The 22,748-nt window shown below is 42.4% G+C and overlaps 1 protein-coding gene across 19 annotated transcripts in view; it reads left to right on the top strand.

The window, feature by feature from the left end:
• Positions 1-10,364: 10,364 nt before the first annotated feature.
• TCF4 (transcription factor 4) overlaps positions 10,365-22,748 on the top strand; it is a 515,439-nt gene continuing 503,055 nt past the window's right edge. For 3 of the 19 annotated variants that reach the window (XR_008314851.1, XM_053289331.1, XM_053289327.1), the window contains exons 1-3: positions 11,703-12,183; positions 13,128-13,219; positions 14,925-14,997. Coding sequence is in view for 18 of the 19 variants with exons in the window: in XM_053289331.1 (XP_053145306.1) it covers positions 12,123-12,183; positions 13,128-13,219; positions 14,925-14,997 (226 nt within the window). In the remaining variant the exon portion in view is untranslated. Of the gene's footprint in view, positions 10,751-11,497; positions 11,600-11,699; positions 12,184-13,127; positions 13,353-14,173; positions 14,307-14,410; positions 14,567-14,924; positions 14,998-22,748 lie in introns of those variants that run through there. The other 16 variants (XM_053289328.1, XM_053289329.1, XM_053289332.1 and 13 more) reach the window with 15 other exon arrangements.

The following is a 22,748-nucleotide window of genomic DNA, read 5'->3' as shown; positions in this document are numbered from 1 at the left end:
AGAGGTTGCGTTCAATCCCCCTCTATCATCTTCAGACCCATGGTTAAGACATTCTTGTTTCATAAGACATTTTGCGACTAGAATCTGACTTTATGCTTTGGCTGTTTTACTGCTGCTGCTTATATGGTTATCATTTTCACAACGGCTTTAATATTTTGCAAGTTGATCTGATATTTATAATATAAAATGGGATGGAATTATTGTGTTTTTGCAAAGAAAGAACAGCAGCCACTTTGGAAGAAACAACATGGAAGTAACAACTCCTCCTTTAACACCACCTCCTATGACAGAAATCTAGTAAGTAAGTAAGTAAGTAAGTAAGTAAATAGCAAGCTAATAAGTTTCCTTTACAATTATTATTATAAAAAACGAAACAAAGGTGCAACTGTGCTCGGGGCTGATTGATGGTACAGATGTAGGGGCAGATCTTTCATTGATCTGTAGTCTATTTTGATCCATAGCAGTTTCAGGGCTGACTCCCAAGTTTTGGGGGCCCTGGATAAAGAGGCCTCCAGAACCCTAACCCTAACCCTCATATATGCATAATGCTGGGGATGGCAGCTGCTGCAATTGCCCTTCCTTGCTGCTGCTACTGCTCATGGGTCTTCATGGGTGATAAACAAACAAACAAACAAACAAACAAACAAACAACCTGCACACAGCATCACCTATAGAGAAACCTGACCTCTACAGCTCAGTCAGATTCCTTAACTGCAGTGGGGTTCAGAGAAGTAAACCCTTGTGAAATAAGCCTTTCAGAATTACCTTTAGCAGTTCCCTTAAAGGCTGGCCTGCCCACTAGGCAAACTAGGCAGTTGCCTAGGGTGGCAATTGGGGAGGGACAGTGATGGTGTATGTCATGTGTCGACCCTGTGGGCTGGCAGGGGCAAGTGAGGGAGCAGGCGGGCAAATGGGTGTTGGACCAAATGGGTGTTGGACCAAATGGGTTCTCCTCATCCCTTTCACCCACCCCTTGCTCTCTTCCTCTGAGTGAGATGTCCCTCCTGCTACGGCAATGCACATGGCAATATCATTATAATGTGCTGCAGCAAGCCAGTGGCAGCAGAAGTGGGCTGCCCACTGTGATGAGAGACAGTGGGTGCTCACCATCCCTGTCATTCTCACCTTGCTCTTTTTGCCACAGGCACCCCTTTTTATTGTCATGGTGGGGGACAGACAGGGATATGCAAACCAGCTCAACGTCGAGCCAGTTTGAGATTGAGCTGGTTTGCTTCGACGGTCCGGGGTCAAACCGAACCACCCCATGTTCAGTCCAACCCCGGACTGAACATTATTTTAAAAAATTAAAATAATTTTTAATGTCACTTACTGTCCATTTTGAAGGTCACTGCACCTGTGCAATTGGCCTCTGTGTGGCCTGGGTCATGCAGAGGCCGATTACAGGCGCAGCAGCCTCCAAAATGGCCGCTGTGCCAGAGGGGGAAGGCTCGAATGGGCCAAAGAGTTTGGGCTGCAAGGAAGGCTGGCAGGGGAGGGGGAACCTCTGCGGACCCCCACCTCCAACAATTCTCCCAGAGGGGGTAAGTGACGTGTGTGTGTGTGTGTATTCACAAACCACCTCTGACCAAACAGAACTGGGGAGGGGGGTTCGAGGGGGTGCCAGACCGAACTGGCTCGGTCTGATCCGGACTCGAACTGAACTGGGCCAGCTGGTTCTGTGCACATCCCTAGTGACAGAGAACATCACCCCTCCTTTTTGCTGAGGCTGTGAAAATGAAAGCAAGTAGGCAAGTGAGGGGGATGAGGAGCACCGGCTTGGTCCATCGCACATGCACCCATCCACCTGACAGGAGGTGCCAGACCATGCAAGTAAAGGGACCAGGTGCACCTGCTTCGCCAGGGTTGCCCCCAACCCTTGGGACAGCCCTAGTTCAAAGTTTATTTTAGAAAAATTTTAACTGCTTAAAAGTTAGGAATAGCTAATTGAAGGTTGGGATCCAAAAAGCTTAGTTTGGGCATGCCCAAAATTTTGGGCACGTCCATGGAATTTTGGTTATTTCTCCTTCTTAGGAAGAAAGTCTCATCATCTTGTGTCACAAATAGTGACAAATAGATTCGTGCTCAAGACCATTCACTGAGCCCAGTGCAAACCTGTAATGTGACCCTACCCCGCCCCCCATAAGTCCATGAGACTATTCACATGCACACGAAAAACTGGGCTAAGGGAGTTTTGCATGGCAGCAAACCTGCCTATGAAGCCTCCCTCAAAATGGGGTTAGGAGAGCAAGCACTTTCCTAACCCCGTTTGAGTGATTGTGTGCCACCCGCGGCTGGCAGATGCGGCAAGGGGAGGGGAGATCTCCATAATGCACTGCACACTTGCGTGGTGCATTATTTGAGCACTGGGGGTGGTGGGGCGGGGCGGGGAGATGTGTCCCCCGACCCTCAAGCTACTGACAGGCGATCCGCCCACCCAAGGAAGACAGCCTGCTAGTGTGCGGGGAGGTAAGCACTTTCGGGCTTCCTCCCTGCAAATTGGGTAGCTCTTTCTCACTGGTCGTGAGAAAGGGCTCCATGTCTGTTTTGGAAAAGTAGTGGACTGAATGGTGTCTTTTAACTTCTTTTAGTTTCTTACATTTGGCTTGTTGTGTTTCTGACTACCAGATTTGTACTTTTTATTGCATGATATGGCAGTATGACATAGGGAGGTGCACGGAACCATGGTGGGGAGGCTCAAAGGCGGCAGGGGTCTATCTTTAAGAGTGGGGGAGGGTGCACTTACCCCTCCCGCTGCTCCCCCCACCGCCGGTGTCCATGTTTTACAAAGCCCATCGAGGCGGTAGTGTACCTCCCTTCCACCCCATTGTCCCCCATCTCCCAGATATGAGCAGAAGTCGCTGACGCGCCTGCATGCGCCGGCATAGGCATGCACATGTCACACACGCACAGGGCAATGGGGAGGCAGGGAGGTATGCTGCCACCCTGATTGGCTTTGTAAAACATGGATGCTGGTGGCAGGGGGGAGTGGCAGGAGGGGTAAGTGCACCCTCCCCTGCTCTTAAAGATAGACCCCACTGCCTTCAAACCAGTGGAATCGCCAGTTCTTCGAACCAGTTCCGTGCACATCCCTAGTATGATACACAAATATACTAATTATACACAAGTGCCGTGACAAAACTCCCATAGGCACTATTCACTGTCCTGGATTCTAGTGTCAGTTCTTCTTTGTGCACTTGAGAGCAGAGGTTTAACTGATTTACTTAATGTTTGTTTGGGGGCCTATAAAATCTATCAGCAGCTCTGGTTTGCTCTTGCTCTTCCTGAGATCTCAGGAACTTATTGCTATGGTACTTGTTCCTCCCTCCTGCTGCCCTGCATGGTTGTTTCTCCACAGGGAATGCCTACAGGGACAAAGTATCCCAAGATTTACAGTTCTGGTGAGAGCATGTCACATAGGAGAACATATATACAACTTTCTGTTATCAAATTTCAAGGTCATTCACACAATAAAAAATTGTGTTCTATCCAGGTTTGGGAGCTGTGTGTGCTCCCACTTTTTGGTTGTGTGGAAGCAATGTAAGAGGAAAACCTGGGTAGCTTTTCCTCCTACCTATCTTCCACACAATTACTTCTACCCAGGTTTTCCTCTTACATTGCTTCCACACAACCAAAAAGTGGGAGCGCACACAGCTCCCAAACCCAGGTAGAACACAGTTCTTGGTTATATAAATGACCTCTTCAAGACCTAGAGCAGGGGTGGGCAGACTTAGGCTTCTGGGGACCACTTTATTTATTTATTTATTTATTTATTTATTTATTTATTTATTTATTTATTTATTTATGGTTCAGAGCTTTAGGAGCTACCAGCACAAAACAGCAGCTTGGGGAGGTGAAGCTTATCACAAAATGGCAACCTGGGGAGGTGGAGATGATTGCAAAATGGCAGCTTGAACCAAAGTTCACATCATCTGCATAAGCAATTTAACATCAAAGCGCCTGAATTCCAGGCAAATTCTGCTGCAAGACAAGAGGGAAGCAAGAGAATCTTATTTGTGAGGGAAGAAACTGGAGAGAACTTCATGAGAACATAAAAGCAGCTGCAACCCTGATCACTCAAGTAATGAAATATTTAAAATGGTGCAGCAATGCCTCCACTAGGGATGTGCCCGAACAGATCTGGTGGTCCGAGCGGTCCGGCGGCAGATGGGGTTACCTTTAAGGAGCAGGAAGGGTGCTCTTACCCTCCTCCGCCTCGTTTCCCCCACTGGTGTTGTGCTCAAAATAGCTGGCACGGGGTGGCAGGATACCCTCTTGCCGCCCCGGTCAGCCTCAGACTGGAAGTGGCCAGTGTACCTATGCACGTCATGCACCGGCAACTTCCAGTCTGAGGCTGACTGGGGTGGCAAGAGGAAACTCAATGGGGGGTGGGTGGGTAAGAGCACCCTCCGTGCTCCTTAAAGGTAACCCCCACCACTGAACCAGCCATCTGCTGGTTCGCGCACATCCTTAGCCTCCACTCAGCCAGCATTGGCTGGAAGGGAAGGGATGGAGAAGCTAGCCCCAAAGTCCTGGAGACCTCCTTCAGATAGGCCTGAGAACTACCAGTAGTCCCCAAGCTATCTAGTGCCCACTCCTGTCCTAAAGCTTCCTGTCCATTCTCTTTTTCCTTACAGTAATGGGCTTGAAGCCTGCCCCACTCCCCACAATCCGCCCCATGCTTAGGCCCTGATCACAAATGACATTTGGATCGCCCATCACTTTCAAAAGAAGTTTGCCCTGTGACATGGAGGACTTAAAAAAACCCAGATCCAAAACTGAACTAGTACTGTATCCAGTCTTTGGGTTCAGCCTGTATAAATAAATAGGTCCGTGTGAATGCAGCCTTTGGCAGAAATCTAGCAGAAAGGGCTGATCTGTTCACTGATCTTACTGGTCTTGGAAGCAACATTACAACACAACAACCGACTAGATCCAGTTCGTGTCAGAAAATTTGGAGAGAAGCTTCCGGAATGGGTGGCAGTTGGTTGAGAACATGGTGACTAAGCCAGGCATTTAGAAAACCCAACACACCAAATGCAAAAGGATGAGTAACTTTTCCGAGAATTCTATATCCACATATCAAAACACAGTTTAGGATATTGCTACTGTCTAATTACTAATTTCTATTTATTCAATTCAGTAACATTCAAACCACCATTTAAACAATTTATGTGAATATAATAATGTAAAAGTTGCAAATCATGGCTGAATGCGGATTTGCACTCGGGTCTCCCTGGTCCTAGTCTTCTTATGTACCAACAGCAGCAAACCTTCCCAGTTAGTAAAATCAATCAGAATATGCTATCCCCAGGGTATTAGAGGCACCAAATTCTGTTTTTCATTCTGTGTCTTTTTAGACCCTGGTGTCTTTTTAGATGAGGGGTACCAAAAATTCATAAATAAAATACAAAAGCATTTTACCGCTTTCTCACACCTTATAGTCCAAAAGGGCTCTCAAGGTGGCTAACAAACAACAATTAAAATAACAAACACACAATCAAACAACAAACATGCAATCAAATATATATAATCTGAAAGGACTGTGGCTCAGGCCAATGCAAAACAATATCAGTAGCAGTTGCCCGGTCCCTGAGGGAAACGGTTTAGGGGAGTGACTTTAAAAGGTGAACATTATTATTTTTATGTTTTTGTCACATGTATATTCATTCATTCATTCATTCATTCATGCATTCATTCATTCTTCAATTTTTATACCGCCTTTCATATGGCAACCCAAGGTTCACAAAAGTCAAAATACAATAACATTCCATATGAATATCTTCCACTTGTTTTGTTTTGTGACAAATTCCAGTATATCCCCACTTAATGTGCATATTTCCCCTAGTGTGCTGTATTCTCTCATGAGTCCAGACATGGAGCAATTAAACAAAAGTTTTATGTGTTATTTCACCAATCAGAGCGTTTACAGTCTTATTTCTGTCCTCAAAACACCATTAGTGTATTGGGTGCAAATGTCCTGTCACCACTGATGAGAAAAGCTAAATTGCAATATTTTGAAAATGTCTTGCACATGGGTCTATTTGGCTGGGTAGATAAACCTGGCCTAGGGATAGAATGTGGTGTCATCAGGGGTGTAGCTAGGGGAGAGGGGGCCCGTGTTCACCCCTCTCCCCGGCAGCCCCTTGGAATGAGGGAGATAATGAAGAAAATCGGGAGAGGTGGAGCTGTGGGGGCCCACAGGAGCTGGGGGGATCGATTGAACCCATCTACTCAATTATAGCTACACCTGGGTGTCATTTAGATTAGAAGTCTTCAGCTAGTGGGTTGTAATCCAGAAGTGAGTTGCAGGTGGGTTGCAGGACTGCTGCTGCCATCGTTTTGAGAATACTGGGGTTGTCTGGTCTCTGAACTCACTGCCAAATTCCTGGGACAGCTGCCACTTGAGAGAACAGGAAGGAAGGTGGAACAGCACCACATCTCTTTGTCTCTTCCCTTCCCTTTATTTAATTTGTTTATTTACTTAACACACACACACACACACACATTTTAATAAGTAAGTAAGTAATTTGCTTATTTACTTACTACACACACACACCCTTTCTGCCTTGACATTCAGGGCAATTTACAATTTTTTTTAAAAAAAATTAATTAAGAAAGGGCAGCGATTAAGTGGTATGGTGTGGTTCTACTTTTTTTCTTGTGTTCGGTAGCAGCTGCTAGCCCAGAGATTGGGCAGTGGGGCTCAAAGACCTGACAAGTCTTCTCAGAATGGCAGTGGCATTTGCAACAATAACAACAGCATAAATTTTTGTCTCGCGTCATTGTTGGTCCCTTTAGGAGCTGATTATATGAGCTCCCCTAATTTGGGCTCTCTTCTTACCTCAGGGCACACAGATCTTAAGAAGCCCCTGGGAAAGTGGGGGAAGGGTTCCCGCAGCCAATGCTGGTCTCTATTGGAGGTGATGTTATGCACTCTCTGGCTTCAGTGCTCCTTCATCACCCTGCCTACGCTGCTTAGCTCCACCTTCTCCTCTCCTTTCAACTGGCTTGGAAGAAGAGGGAAATGAGCAGTGTGGTGACGGCAGACAGGACCACATGTGATTGCCTGCCTGCTCTATATTTCAGTGTTGCTGCAAACACTACTATTACTACTATGAATATTTATATATCACTCTTCAACCAAAGTTCTCAAAGCGGTTTTCGTAGAAAAATAAATAATACATAAATAAGATGGCCCCCTGTCCCCAAAGGGCTCACAATCTAAAAAGAAGCATAAAGTAGATACCAGCAACAGCCACTAGAGGGATGCTGTGCTGGGCCTGGATAGGGCCAGTTGCTCTTCCCACTACTAAATATCAGAGAATCGCCACTTTTAAAAGTGTCTCTTTGCTCAGTTTGCAGGGTTGCCGGAGTGCACTCACTTGCCCATTCTACAGTGTGACTGCATGTAGCTGCAGTATCTCATCCCTATGTTTGCCTGCCTGCCCAAAATGGCAGCATCACTGCCACCACACTAGGTGGCCAGATTGGACTTTTAAAAAGCCAAATTCTGGCTTATGGCCCATTTGACCCATGAGTATACCCCTTAGGTTCTGGCAACCTTGCCACCACGTGCTCTCACTTGCTCACCCCATCACATGACCTCTCTGCTAACTAGCTTATTCTGTAGGCTCATCTCCATCATTGCATGAACCATGTTTTATGAATAATATCAGACTCTTCCTGGCAATGTTAACTCTATAAAGTGAATACAACTAACTTGATAAAATATTTATTTTAAGTTTATTTTTGATTTTTAAAGGTCTTTACAAACATAATGCATTGCATTACAACAGGATTAAAAACCAGGAAAAAAATATGATTCAAATTGCCACTGAACATCTGATTACTGAACTATTTATTTTGAACTGGTTACTATTCTTTAGCACTCTCCAGACATTTTTAAAACTGGGCACACTGTACTTGTGTACTGTATCCCTGAGAGCACTCTCCACTGTGCAGACATGCTCAGAAACCCCTCCACCCTAGGGATGTGCACGAAAATCGCGATTCAAAGAATGATTTGTAACGTGTTCCTTGCACCTATAAAATGGAGGAGAGCTGGTGCGTACCTGCTCCCCTGCTGCTCGCCGCCACTCTCTGAATCGTTGGCGCTCCTCCGAACTATTTTGGCGAGCCAGTGGTGTTCTCCCCCAGATGCCCCTGCAGGACACCAGTATGCATGGGGATGTGTGGCAGCATGCCAGTACACACCTGCTCTCCTCTGTTTAAAGGTGCAGGGGATATGTTATGAATCACCCTTCGAATCCCAATTTGTGCACATCCCTACTCCACCATGCTGCCCACAGTTACAGCCTTTGTCTGCAAAGACAAACACTGTACTTGTGATCAGATTCTTTCTGTGATTGGAACACTGGGGTGCCCAGTGTTCTGTATCAAGGGAAGAATCTATGAATACAGCGTTTGTCTCTACAGACAAAACCTGTAACCATAGACATCAGGGAAGATGAGGTTTCTGACCTCAGTGCTGGGTGGGGCTTCAGAGGATGCTCTCGGGAATACTGTGCATGAGTATAGCATCCCCAGTTTTTATAACATCCAAAGAGGGTGTTTGTATTTTAGGGTTTGGTTCCAGCTCAGCTGAGAGAGAACCATGAGTTTTTAGGTTTGGGTTCAGTTATGGTTCACGGGGGGGGGGACCTCTGAACTCTTTTTGGTGGCGGTGGCTTTGGTTCAGGTTTGGTTCAACTTTCTGAACAGAGTTTACCGCTGAGCATTGTTGTAAACCATGCCATCCCCAATCTTTTTACCTCCTAAGAAAGACTGAAATGGTATTCCTGGAGAGAAGAGCGCTGAGGGAGTTAGCTATTATTAGTAATTATTAGTAATTATTTCTAAAGTACCTATAACAAAAATGCCATTTTGATAAAATAACCTACAACAATTATCTGAGGCTTTCCTCCTTTCTTACATGTGAGATAATTCCTCCTATGTTTCCAGCTGCAATATGAACATGCAGCATCCCAAAGCAAGTTCCCACCCCCTAGTTTCATTCATATGCAAATCTAATCAATTATTGGTTAATCAACTAAAAATTCTTCAAATGGATGACAGCTTCATATTTAGTTTATACTCCTAATAATAACTGTAGATAATATGAAAAATAGTACACTTAGTTTTTACAGTGATGGCTCTCTTAGCTTTGGAAAGATTTTTACTGCCAATTGTGTACACATGCATTTCTAATATCTCACTATCACTTGTTTCACATGTCAAAGACCAGCCAAAAAAGTTTGACCAAACAATAGTCAGATGAATGTGCACAAAAAGGGGAACCAAAGATTATTTCTTAACATACACTCAAAAAGATCCTCTGTCTGTCTTCTGGATAAACGTATAATTTTAACAACAGAGATCAACAACAGATTTCTGAGGGATGACCTGAAGTAATATGGGAGGCGAACACTCAACTCAGGCTGACTGGTTCACCTGCACATTGGTTGGGAGAGCACCAGGTACCCAGGCAGTCACCAAATACTGTATATGCTGAAAAATTGTGTCAGCCAGGTCTATGCTATCCTTTTTAAAAGTGGAACTCAGTAGTGAAACAGTGACTCAGTAGTGAAACAGTAATGAAACAGTATGTATACTTTCACTTACAACACACAACCTTCACGACACATACATATGCACTTAAAACTGCACATGCAGCCACCACCCCATGTCAACACATGCATTTGCACAAACTTAACAGCAATAAAGGCTAAGCTGACATTTCTATCTGGCTTTTTATCCTCCAGTTCTGGCAACTGGCCAAGAGAAGAGGCTAAAACTCTGGTTGAGCCAATACAGTTCTGTCTGGGTGGTAACCACAATGCATTTGGGTGGTTTAAGCTGTTATGGAGCAAAAGCGAAATTACTTCCGAAGCTTGCATTTCCTATAGTCTAAGTCTTAATCAGAGAATGAAGTTCAGTTTCTCATTCACTTTCTGTTTTCCCCTCCTCCTTTTCAGAGTTTTGTTTCCTCCATTTTGGTGGACTTTCTAGCCCGACTGTTTACCTCTCTATGCTCACTCGCTCCTTCCCTCCCTCCCTTTGTCGTCATTCTCTGTAATAGACGTCGCGGCAGGAGCAAGCAACGTGCAGGAGCAGCGGTGGCGGTAGCTGCAGCTTTTTTTTTTTTCCTCTTTATAAGCACCACTGCATTGCCCGGATGTGAATGGATTACAATGTATCTTTCAGGGAAACGTATTACTATCAATTTCTCCGTGGGGGAGTCAGTGATGATGATGATGAGAAGGAGGAGGCGAGATCTGTAAAGTTGGAACAAGTTTAAGACTTTTTTTTTGTTGTTTAAAAAAAGAGGAGGAAAATCGCACTGCCACCGAGATTTTTCAAAATAGTTTATCAGTAGCCATGTGTTTATAACGAAAGACACGGGGGAAAGTTATTGGATCTTCCTTTTCTATCATTTTTGTTGTGATATATGTTTTCCCTGGCTTTTAATTTTGCTTTATTTGGGTGGGAAGACTTTTATGGCAATTGCCTGATGGTGGATAATCAAAAACAAAGCAAACCCCCTCACCCGGTGTAAAGTTGCTTTAAATTTGTGGAATATTATCTGGATCAAGACTGAGTACGAGTTAAAAGTACTTTTTCTGTTTTTTTGTTTTTCTTTTTGGCGGTCAAACACGTGAAATCATAAAGCACCTTTGCAGAAGATTGCTCTTTTCTTCCCCTAAAAATATCTTTTCTTGGAATATTGTGAAAATATTTGTGGCCATTTAAGGTAAAGTTACCATTTCCTCTTGGAGTATTTTTATTTTTAATGTTGATCCCAGTGTATTTTAAACTTGATAGAACTTGGGGTATGTGAATTGAATTGCACTGTGTATGTAATAGTATTCACACACTTAACAATAGGTGCATAAATAGAGGAAAATACATGTGCATGACCTGAAAACTATACTGTACCACTATCCAAGTAATGAATTTGGTTTCTATCTCGTGTTGACAAAAAGGAAGGTCAATCTGGTTGTCTTGCTGGACGGGAGGAGGTTGGGAACGGGAATACTATGCGGCCTGTAGCACACATTTTGAAATTAAAGTTGAACATGCTTGCGAGAGGTGGGGGTGGAGAGGGGAGGAGGCTGGCATCCTCTCCAAAAAAACTTGTGTAAAAAGCAAGGCAGACGTTCAATTTTGGAAAAAGTTTGCAGCAATACTTTCTATCTAGGTAAATGCAGATTATAAAACGAAGCACGAAGTAATATTTAAAAAAATCGGCTCTCCAAAGAGAATACATAGACATATACACACATACACACATGGAAGTGTCTTAAACAATGGGGGCAATGGGGTGCCGGGGGGATCAGGAGAGAATGTTGTCCCTCTTGGCAAAGTCTTTGTATCACGTGTATTTGAAGAGGAGTATAAAGTTGCTTTGCTCGCCTGTGATTCTGAGTGTGTGTGTGTGCGCGCGCGCGCTCGTGTGAGAACGGCGGAAGAATTATTTTTATATAATAAATCTTGAAAAGTGCTTGGGATTGGGAGGGAGGCGGGAAGGAGGGCGAAAAAGACACGGACAACTCCTGTGTAGGTTTCCAGCGACACGATCATGGGCACGGACGAAAACGAGGTGCCCGTTTGCCCTTATGACACAGATATACAGAGAGAGAGATTTCCTTGAGGGGGGCAGTGTGGACGTGTGTGTGCGTGTGTGTGGAGGGGGGATCTCCTTGGGAAAGCTAAGCCAGCACCAGGGGAGCGTGGCGGCTCGTGCTGCTGCCGCCGCCGCCGCCGCCGGGCTCCCTTTCCCTTTGCTAAACTTGCAGTCCGGCTTATTTGGGTTTATTTGTGTGTGATGTGGGGGGTTGGGGGGTTGTAGTGGTTTGTGGTCCCCCCTCCTCCCCCCCTCCTGCTCCTCTCCCTTTCCCCCAAGGCAGGAAAAAGAGTTTGGTTCAGAATCAGGGCTTCCTCGATCCTCCCTCCTCCGCCGCGTCTCCTTTTCTTCTCCTTTCTCCCCTTCCCTAGTTCGGGGAGAGCTTGCGCGTGGCGCCAGCGGGGTCCCCGCTCCCCTTCTCCCCTTCCTCCTCTCGCTCTCTCTCCCCCTCTCTCGTGCGTGTTGTGTGTGCGGTTGGTGGATGCAGTGATTTCGAGCAATGAAACCCAGAGCTCGGGGCTGTGGTCGGAAAGGGAGCCCTTTTCCTCCTCTCTCGGCCGGTAGGTCTTTTTTCTTCATCTTCTTCCCCCCTCCCCATGTCTCTAGGCTGGAGTTAGTTGTGGTTGGTACTCCTGGAAAGAGCCCGGGCGAGAGCTGGTGGCTGGTGGCGGCTTTATTTAAACGCGCGGAATTCTCTCTCCCCCTTCTCTCCATGGGGGGCAGCGGGGGAGGGCTGCAGTCGCCTTTTTCACACACCCCCCCCCGCCTTTCAGTTGTTCGCTTTTTAAAGGAACGGATGACTTTGTTGCAAACGGGGCCTGAGATGCTGCTTTTGAGTTGCTTTCACTCTCCCAGGTATCTTTCGTAGATTAAAGGTCCAGTTGTTTAGGGCGAACCCTCTTCCCCCCTCCCAGACTTTCAGCAATCTAATCTGAATCGGTATCTAGGCTGATTGTCGGAGAGGCTGATTTCCACCCACCCCATCCCAAAACTCCCCATCCATCTTCTCTTGTTTCCCCCCTGCTTTTGCACCGACCGAGCGTCTGTTGCTCCATTCTCAAGAATTTGTTGTCGCCTTTAAGCAAAATAATCTGAAACGGCCCCTTTGTACCGGAGGGGGAAAGGGTGCAAAATAAATACAAAAGAAAGTTGGGAGCTGATGGCTGTAGTTTCTACTCTGGGTCTCTCATTCATTCCTCGTGGAACCTCCTGTTGCATAAACGATGCGCTGAACGGCGTGGCTCTTCTTCTCCTCCTTCTCCTCCTCTCTCTCTCTCTTCTGGATTTGGGGTTAGAGTGCCTGTTAACCGGGTTTCGAGCGGCTCGTTGGAACTACAATATCGCCTTTCCTGTCCTCTTCCTTGTTGTTGTCGCTGTCCCTCCATCTCCCCCCTCTCAACCTCTCCCCCCTCCTCCCTAGTCTCATTAAAAAAAAAAATCCGATTGTTGTTTCCTGTAAGGCTCGGGACTGGGTTTCTGATTGCGGTTATTTCCATGTTTCTAGGTTTGTGTGATTTTGCTAAAATGCATCACCAACAGCGAATGGCTGCCTTAGGGACGGACAAAGAACTCAGTGATTTACTGGATTTCAGTGCGGTAAGAAACAACGGTGGAAATTAACAACAGCTGTAAAAAAAAAACAAAAAAAGTCTGTTAAACTAAACCAAAACAAAGCAAAAACTGTGAGCTAAGTACATTGAGTAATTTTTAATCAGCAGCTAGACCCACGGTAAATATGCACGCTTTATTATTACTATTATTATTATTATCAATTAGAATCCTGTTAAATTGTCTGAAAGGAGATGGAATATTGTCTACAATTTGCTTGGATGTGCTTTTATCATTTGACTCCCCCCAAAACAAAATGAATCCACACATCCTTTGTAAAAATTGTGGATATTTCTCATTATTCTTGGTTAACAATAGTTCCTTAACATGGTGCATTGCATTCTAAAACTATGGCTTGTACACCAACTAACTGATGGCTAATCAGTTACTTATAGTGTGCACTTAGTTCTTCCCTTGTTTCATTTTTTGGCACATGGAAAGTGAAAGGAAATCCAGGACTAGTTCAGTTTCAAGTTTTCACTGAAATCTCAGATTGCTTCTGTTTATCAATGAATGAGTTGCAACTTTCCTGTAGACTGCCCCCCCCCTCCATTGATGGGTAGTGTGTGTGTGCGCGCCTGTGTGTGTTTCTTTTTAATTAAACATTACAATTTTTCTCTTTAGACTTTTTGCAAATATCTTAGTTTTGAGGCCAAATATTAACCAGGTCCTGGGTTCTTGCCTAGTGCCATATTCCCCCCACCCCATCCACTCCTGCTTTTCTCCCCCTCCTAATCTTCCCCACTCTCTCTCCCCTCCTTCCAATATGTCAGAAGTCTTTATTTATTTATTCACGGGCGGTGGGGGTGGGGGTGGGAACCAAGACAAGTCAATTTGATGTAGGATGCATTTGTGCCTTTACATAATTTCAGTGCTGGGAGGGGAAAATATCAAATCTGCCTTGTAAGTGGGGGCTATCTCAGTCTGCTGTTGTCCTCCAGACTTTCCTTTCGAGAAATGGCTTTGGGAAGTTTGGCCAGGAACTGTAGCCTGAGGCAGCTCTGTAGCCCCCACTTTTCTAGCTGCGCCTTTTCCATTTGTTCCTTTGCTTTTTGTAGTCTCTGACTCAGGGAAGGTGCGTATTATCCACTAGACACGTCGAAGAAGATGGAAACCAATTAGGGTTGAAATAAATGCTGGAGAGTGAGAGAAAGGGGGGGGGGAGGGAGGGAGAGAGGGAGAGAGAGAGAGTCTTGCTTCAAATTGCTCTCACATTAAGAGCCGAGATGAAAATTTAGGGCAGGTGGAACTTTGCATTCATCTTATTTGGGTTTACATATGACAGACAGATCCTAAAACGGGATGGAAATGGATATAGCTACATTTATGACCAAGGTTTCAGTCACAAACTTTTCCCCCTCACCTTTATCAGTCTAAATGTTTCAGAAGGGGCTTTCTTTCCTGATATTAAGTCTTAAAATTGTGATTGGGGTACTGAGATTCCCCCCCCCTTAAGTCTTAATATTGTGATGGGGTACTGAGAGTCCCCTCCTCCAATCTTACATTGTTTGGGGAATGAGTAAAATTAAGAGAAGGGGGTGGGGAGAATGGGGCATGGATTGTAAAAACCGCTGTGGCATTATGAAAGCTGACATATTTCAAATTTAAATAAACCATTATTGTAGCTTTTGTATTAAGTTGAATGAAATTAAATCCTGTTTACCAACAATAATTCCTCTTTGTTTTCTTTTAGATGTTTTCACCTCCCGTGAGCAGTGGGAAAAATGGACCAACTTCTTTGGCAAGTGGACATTTTACTGGCTCAAGTATGTACAGTTTCTGTTTGGCGTGCATTTAAAGTGTCCTTAGAGAGAGAGATACATTTTCCCCATCTCTCCTCTGTATCTGTGTGTTTTAATGGCATAACTCTATTTAGGGGTGAAATTTCAATTGAAATATTTATGTTCATTTTGCCCTATATTTTTATAGTATGTTTCATAGGAAAAAAATTCACAGGAATAGCAATTCTACGTGAGCTTATCTATAAGCAGTTTTAAGCAAAATTAGATTTTGGAGATTTTAAAATTTTAAAATATGTTTTCTCTTTTGTTATTTGAGGAACAATGACAAAAACACTTGAGGTACTGGTTGTTTTTTAATGCTGTTAATAGGAATAAACTCTTTTTAAAGTTCTGTTCAGCACCCAGCGTAATTTATTTAAAAGCCATAATTTTACTCTAGGGATTAGCATTTACTGCTCAGTTGCTTAGGGATCCACTAGATACTGTCAAGGCAGTTTTTCTGAACAAAAACCTTCTTAAAAGAAGAAAATTACCATGACTTTCTTAATATTTCTTCTTTTTTGGGGGGGGAAAGAGTCATTTGACATTGACACAAACATTTATTTGTTTACTATATATGTGAGGAAATGAAGTTTTGCAATCAGCAAAAATAGAATTTTCTTCTGTGACCATAAGAAATGGTTTCTTAGTTATTTATTAATGCAGGACCCTCTGAATATAACAATTCAGTGTAAAGCCCAGAAGATGTTTATATATTGGGAATAATTCATTTTGTTTTGGGATAGTAAAGAGAAGTGCACATTTGAATTTGCTCTCCCAAATAGTTTCATTTCATAGAGTTCTCTACATTGTTGCCTGTAGTTCTTTGGACACGCCTCAGATATATCTACAATTAAACAGCTGCAGTGTTTTCAGTGTTTTGGCAATTGCACATAACAGTACACTGTATAAAGTGTTCTATGTGGAGAGCATCTCTGAACCAGATGTTGAATTTTGACAAGCCTTTACGAGTTCACTACTAGTGATTATCTAGGGGTGCCATCCTCCTCTTGTCGAAGTCAATGGCAAAATTCCCAGTGATTTTAATGGAATAGGATTGAAGACAACATGTAGAAGGAATAAAATAATGCCTGTCATTTTCAGTAGGCATTTGATTAACAGTCTTCTTTTATATGTTGTGTATATCGTATTTCCAAAGGATTGCTTACCTATAACTGAAGTTAGTTTGCATTTTGATGATAAGCTACATTATTACATTTTTTTCTGATTATATTAAGAACTTTTAAAAATTAGGAAATGCGTATGACAGAAATGACTATACTTTCAGTGTAGTGATATTGGAGATTTCATTGATGGGCATTTGTATACCTTGATTCCTAAATGTGCTTTTAAAAAATGTAACATCACCAATTTCTATGGAACTTATTGCCAAGACTTACTCACTAAGGATTAATCACATTATATATTATCTTATTTACAGTTGCTAATTTTAAAGGAAGTATAGTATTGAATCTTTTTTCATTGTAGAAGCAATATAAAGTATTTGTGCCAGATAAATCAATTTGTCAAGCTTATATACAATCAATGCTGCAGCTAACCATCGGTCTAGCAAGAATAGGCAGGGTGCTCATTTTAAGAAATTTCCCCTAGCAGTAGCTGGGCCATGATCAACAGCTAAAAAAGGGATGAAGAAATAATCTGAAAATCTAGCGAAATTGAATATTTTATTGTAGTATGATCAGCACAGAAGTGTTGCGTTAGTGCAGGAGTCTGACATGCCAATTGAAAAGGGGTGCGGGGGGGCATACCTGAGGCAAAGCAGTACAATTACGCTATGGATATATTAAAACAATGCCTCTTTTTATGTCACCCTAAGGCCACCGTCCCAAGCACACCTTGTAAGTTCAGTTGATATCACTGGTCTGATTTCCAAATAAATGATGCTCATGAGTGAAGTGTCACTTTCACCAGCCGTGGATACAAGCAAGAGAAAGAGACATTTCAGTGTTCTATGCTAGTTGATAAGATAAGAAAGTATTTTATAAAGTAAAAATGTATGACTGTTACAATAATGTGTGGAAGGGTTAGAGTTTTGTATGGGTAGATAGTAAGCTTTTTGTTATATAGGTTGGCCCTTTTTTGTCATCAGGCAGAGGCTTTTAAAATGGAACATTAAGTGGCTACAGAAAGTTGTTGAATTTTACATGCGATAAACCACCACTAGATCCTAAAGAAAACTGTGACCTGAAGATACCTACTTCATTTACTGGCGTGGTTTCTGGCAAATAAGCTGTAGAGAACACCTTGTACTTCAGCTACATTATTATAGTGGGTCTAAATATGAGGATAGGTGGTGTGCTATTTATTATTTATTTAGTTTGTTTGTTTGTATACCACCCAAACTCATGTTATAAGTGGAAACTGCAGTGAGATATGTAAGATGTGTTTAAATAAACAGATGTTCAGTTGCAGAAAACTCAGCACCACCGTCTAGCTTATTGTCTTTGCTTTGCCTATTGATAGCAGTGCTTTTAGCTAACAGTTTATGTTCAATAAAGTGAGACTCGTATGCAGTTTGCTGTCTCTACTGGGGTATATGCATTATATAGGCTTGTCTAGAGAACTCAGGCATCTGTTTATATCTCTTTTAAAATTAGTCCTCATTTTGTGGAAGAGTTATCAGTGTTCTGTGTATTGGTCTGAAATTTTTCTTATAAAACAGAGGATCCCAAAGAAAAGAAGTTGTGTGAGAGAGTTTTTGATCTGCTTGTTTAATACACCATGATCTGGTGTGATTTGCAATGTGTGAATGGAAATAAAGCGGGTTGGTATTTTCTTTAATCTTTAATTTTGCAAATGTGGCCTCTTGCTACCTCAAGAAAATGTGAGGCTGCTAGGGAGAAAGGAATGTAACCTGAGACACCGGCCTGACATTCCCAGGGTGCATTTTTCACATGAAAGGCTTTTGTCAACTGCTGTAAAGGACCAGCAGTTTTTGTTTGATGTTTGCAGGTGTTCAGCAGAGAGCACTAAAACAATCCAGCCATGATGTTCAGAGGCCTTATGACCTTAACAGGGAGAATTGGGAGGACGTGAATAATGTTTAAAGACACTTCCCTGAGCTCAGCCTGAATACTGAGGATATGGGTTTGATCCTTCTTCTCCAGTGGCTTCAGGATGGTCAACTTCCAAAACATTTAGGAAAGTTTACCAGCATGCTGATTTTATTCATCAGAAATTTTAATATCTATCTATCTATCTATCTATCTATCTATCTATCTATCTATCTATCTATCTATCTGTTGAACTAGTACAGGATTACACTAGGCATGATACAGCAAATAATTCTGTAGCATTTGAGATTTTCAGGTTTTTAAAAAGGAAAAGCTATAATTTTACCTCTTTTATTTTTTTTGCTTCTTTCCCCCCTCCCAAGAATGTTTGCTTTCATGTAAGTTTTCAATAATATATGTTAAAGAGATCTCAGCTGAGTACCATAGGAGTATGATGTCTGAGTATGGTAACAAGACTACAACTGCCTATACATTTTCAAAACGTGAGATTGGTGTTACTTTAGAAGGCCTGAGCAGTTGAGAAAAAAGATGTGAGTTCTTTCCCCAAGCCTTTTCCAAACATCCTGTCCTTCAACCATCTCAGTACAGTGCAGGTGACAGTATGTCCCACCTCTTGCATTGTTAGTATTGAGGGTTCCTGGGGGCAAGATTTCCATGTAAACCCATATTGACCTCTTCTCTACACTTTCCTGTATATCTATCTGTCCTTGGAGCTACAAAAAGAATGGACTTTGCCAGCTGAAACTTTTGGTTTTCTCTTGTCTTCGATATTCTTTGGGGCACTCAGACAGTTTTATCATCTTGTCCATGGTATGTTAGAATTGGGCTTGGCTAACTCAACATATCAAAGAGTGGACAGAATGTACTTTTAAATTCTTCCAGTTTACAATATTGAAAGTGTTTTTTCCAAACTGGCTCTGTTTTGTTGGATAGTGCAATTAGGTAAATTAATTCTTCTTGTGTTCTGCTATAAACACACACACCATTGATAAATCTTGGCCTTCTGGAATAGAACATTATTCTGTTGGAAGTATAGCAGCAGGAGGAGTTCCTAAATAATATGAAATATTTGTCTTAGGTTGGGTTGCAGACTGACCCCACCTTAAAGTATATTATATTTATTTGGGTTTCTATCCTGTTCACTCCCAGATGGTCTGAGTGGGTTACAATAAATGTGAGCATTTACAACAAAGTACAGAACAAAATTAGGCAAGTTAAAAAGTCAACTTTCCCCATCATTTTCTGTTTATTAGATGTACTTCTGCACTTTTTTTCTTTAGAGTCTTCCTCCATGTCCCAAAGCATCAGTAATATATGTGCACATCTCTTCTATACATGGAGTAATATATATAAGGGCGACCTTAGCCGCAGATCTTTGACCTTTTTGGCCCAGATGCAAAATAGCTGTTCAAAAGTAAACAATAGGAGACTATTGTACTCAGGACATTTTACTATCTAATAAGGTAAAGGTTGCATTTCTGGTCTGTGGATGCATTTGAAAGTTGTATTCTGGTCTATGGATGCACATAACCAGAAAAAAATCAGAAGATATGTAGACTTTTAATGGGTTAAGTTGAGTTGAAGGCACAGTTCAGAAAAGGAAGCATAGAAAACATGATATATAACTTGGGCCTGGGTTTCTTGTGCATGCAAGATCACGTTTGTTCTCTTGACACATGATACAACATTGTAGCATCTTAATGTGAGGTTGCACCAAAAATGCACTTAGTACCTACATAAATTGAAGACCCTTGAATCATTTAAGCTGCCACTCTTCAGTGGCAGATGGCACATATTTTTAAATAGTTTTCTCTCTTTGTTTTGTCTTTTGCAAATCGTTAGGGATTTAGCCACGCAAATACTCAAGAGCAACTACTGCCATGTTTGTCATCACTTATATTGTATTTATGCTTAAAAAGATCGTGTTTGTTTCCATCCACAAGCCTTCCAAGTGTGTTTTATTATTGCAATAAAGGTAATTAATAATGATGATTAAACAGGGGGGAGAGCAACTATCCCAATTCAACCTCGGCACAGCATCCCTCCAGTGGCTGCTGCTGGTGTCTAGCTTGAGTTTCTTTTGGGACTGTGAGTCCTTTGGGAAACTATCTTTTCCTTATGTATTTTTCTATATAAATTGTGTTGAAAACTTTTTTGTTGTTGAACAGTGGCATATAAATAATAGTAGTAATAGTAACAGTCCTACTCTAACTTCAGTCAGTTATTGGCTGTTCTTTGAGCAGGCCCAAAGGGTGGTAAGATATTGTATTATATGCATCAACCTTCAGGGCCATAACATATTTTAGTGAAGAAAAAGCCAAAAAAAAAAAAAAAAGGAAAGCAAGAAAAAGAAAAGAAAGAAACAAAAAAGAACAGAAAAAAAGGTGAGATGCTTTTCCAAAAACGATCACTTACAATTGCCTAAAACACAAAATACTATATGAAAGAAAACCTAAACCCTCCCTTTTTCATAAAAAAATAAAAATAAAATAAAGACCAAATCCCAATATTTCTGATATCTTGTGGCAGAGGTCAGTCATACGATCTGTTTTATGAGATGGTATAATACTGAATAGAATACCTTATTGGTGATGGCATACATTTTAAAATTAAGAGGTACAGTACATTGCTTTTTACTTGGATAATCTGTTACATTTCATATGATCATGATAGCTTTTATACAACACTTTAGAGTATTCAATGTGCTCCGTACTAGGTGCTTTCAGTAATAATGTATATTCTGTTTAGGGTTTTCCGGCTCTTACTCTGAAGTAGTCATAGTGACTACAGTCTGTACCATTTGGGATCTGTTCATTAGAGGATTGTGGCATAACCTTAAAGCAGAATTTGGCCTTGGGCAGGCTTATATACCGTTGCCTAAGAAATCTTCAGGACCAAGACTCAACTAACTTGCAGGCTATAAGGCAATAGCAGAAAAATTAGTGGTATATAGTACTGCTTGTAAACTGTATATAAAGCAAGTGCAAGTGGTGTGCCGGGCAGTGTTCTCTCTAATTTTTTTTCATCTGTGTGTGGAATGAGTTTTGTTGGGGTGGCAGTATCAAGGCAGTGTGTTCCCACCTGCATTCAGCATGGGGCCTTCCTGATTCAACCTGAGCGGGATCTAAATTGAACTAAGCAAACATCAAAAATTGCGTGAGCACAAGGACACGTGCACGCCTTAGAGCAGGGCTGCTCAGCTTCGGCCCTCCTGCAGATGTTGGCCTACAATTCCCATAATCCCTGGCTATTGGCCACTGTGGCTGGGAATTGTGGGAGTTGTAGTTCAAAAACAGCTGGGGGGCCTAAGTTGAGCAGGCCTGCCTTAGAGGGAACACTGGTGTCAGGGTCCCTTGCCCTGCTTTACCATTAAGCGAGAATATGAAACCAGAGCATCTTGTATGCTTTGCATTATTGCACACTTCCCCCCACTCCCCTTTCAGTGGCTGTACTCAGAGGTAACTGCTGCTTTTATAGCTAAGTAGCTGCAGTCTTACCTTTTAAGCAGTGGCTCACAGCATTGAAGGGAATTGCATCCTAACTTTAATATAATAGGGAGACTGAGGGCAATTATCTGTTGTAAAATTAATTTATCATGATGACGTAAATGTGCAAACATGCAGAATTTCTTTAGGTATTGCTTTCAAATGACTAATGAGAAAGTGGCAGGCATTCGACTCTTTTTGATTAAATTTTTGTATGCAGCACTGCAAACATTCAGAGACCAAAATTCATGTTGATTGGGGGGGGAAATCCAAGGAAAGTTTGTGGCGCTTTGAAGGCTCTCTACTTTATTTTGGCACAAACCCCTACTGCACAAAGGAGAAAAGGAAGATGTTGAATTCCAGCATTTATTCAAGTCATCAGTGAGTGGAGTTAGCTATTTATTTATTTACTTACTTACTTACTTACTTACTTACATTTATATCCCGTTCTTCCTCCAAGGAGCCCAGAGCGGGTTTCTCCTCTAAATAGAAAGTTTTAAGTTTCTCCTCTAAATAGAAAGCATGTAAAGAAGCCCATGTGTTTGCAACCCATTCTTTAGTTCAGCTAAGGTAAACTGCTTATATTTAGTCTTATTTAGTCCCATTCAGCTGAATGGAGCTAAATTGTCCCAAATCTTACTGCTTCAGCTTGACTGGCTTGTAAGTCAACACGTCAGATTAGATTTTAGATTAGATATATGCTTTCCAGCAAAAATAAATAAATAAACCTCAAGGCAGTTTACATAGCAAAAATGTATGAGAAAATGGTTCCCTCTCCCCAAAAGGCTCACAATCTAAACCAGTACCCCTACACACCAAGGAGACATCAGACGCAGCCACTGGAGAGATGTTGTGCTGGCTGTATTGGGAGAGTTGTTTTCTAAATATGAGAGTGCCACCACTGTAAAAAGGTGCTTTTTGCCCAGTGAGCAGGGCATTCAGGGAGAGCAAGATGGAGGCATTTACCCCAGTGTCACTTACTCACGCTATATATGCATAACTGCCATGATTGGTCTGGTCTGCCCTATCTTTCTCCTACATGCGATGTGGGAGCCAGTGTGTACCAAGGCTGTAGCTCAGTGGTAGAGCCAGGTCTTTCAAGCAGAAGGTCCCAGATGCATTTCTTGGCCTCCATCTCAAGGTAGGGTTTAAAAAAGACTTGTAAGGGTTTTCACATGCACAGCTTAAACCAAGCTAGGGCAGCCCAGCCTGGGCT

The sequence above is a fragment of the Hemicordylus capensis genome, chromosome 2 (genome assembly GCF_027244095.1).
Source record: "Hemicordylus capensis ecotype Gifberg chromosome 2, rHemCap1.1.pri, whole genome shotgun sequence".
NCBI lineage: Eukaryota > Metazoa > Chordata > Lepidosauria > Squamata > Cordylidae > Hemicordylus > Hemicordylus capensis.
This window is presented reverse-complemented; position numbering and strand designations above follow the sequence as displayed.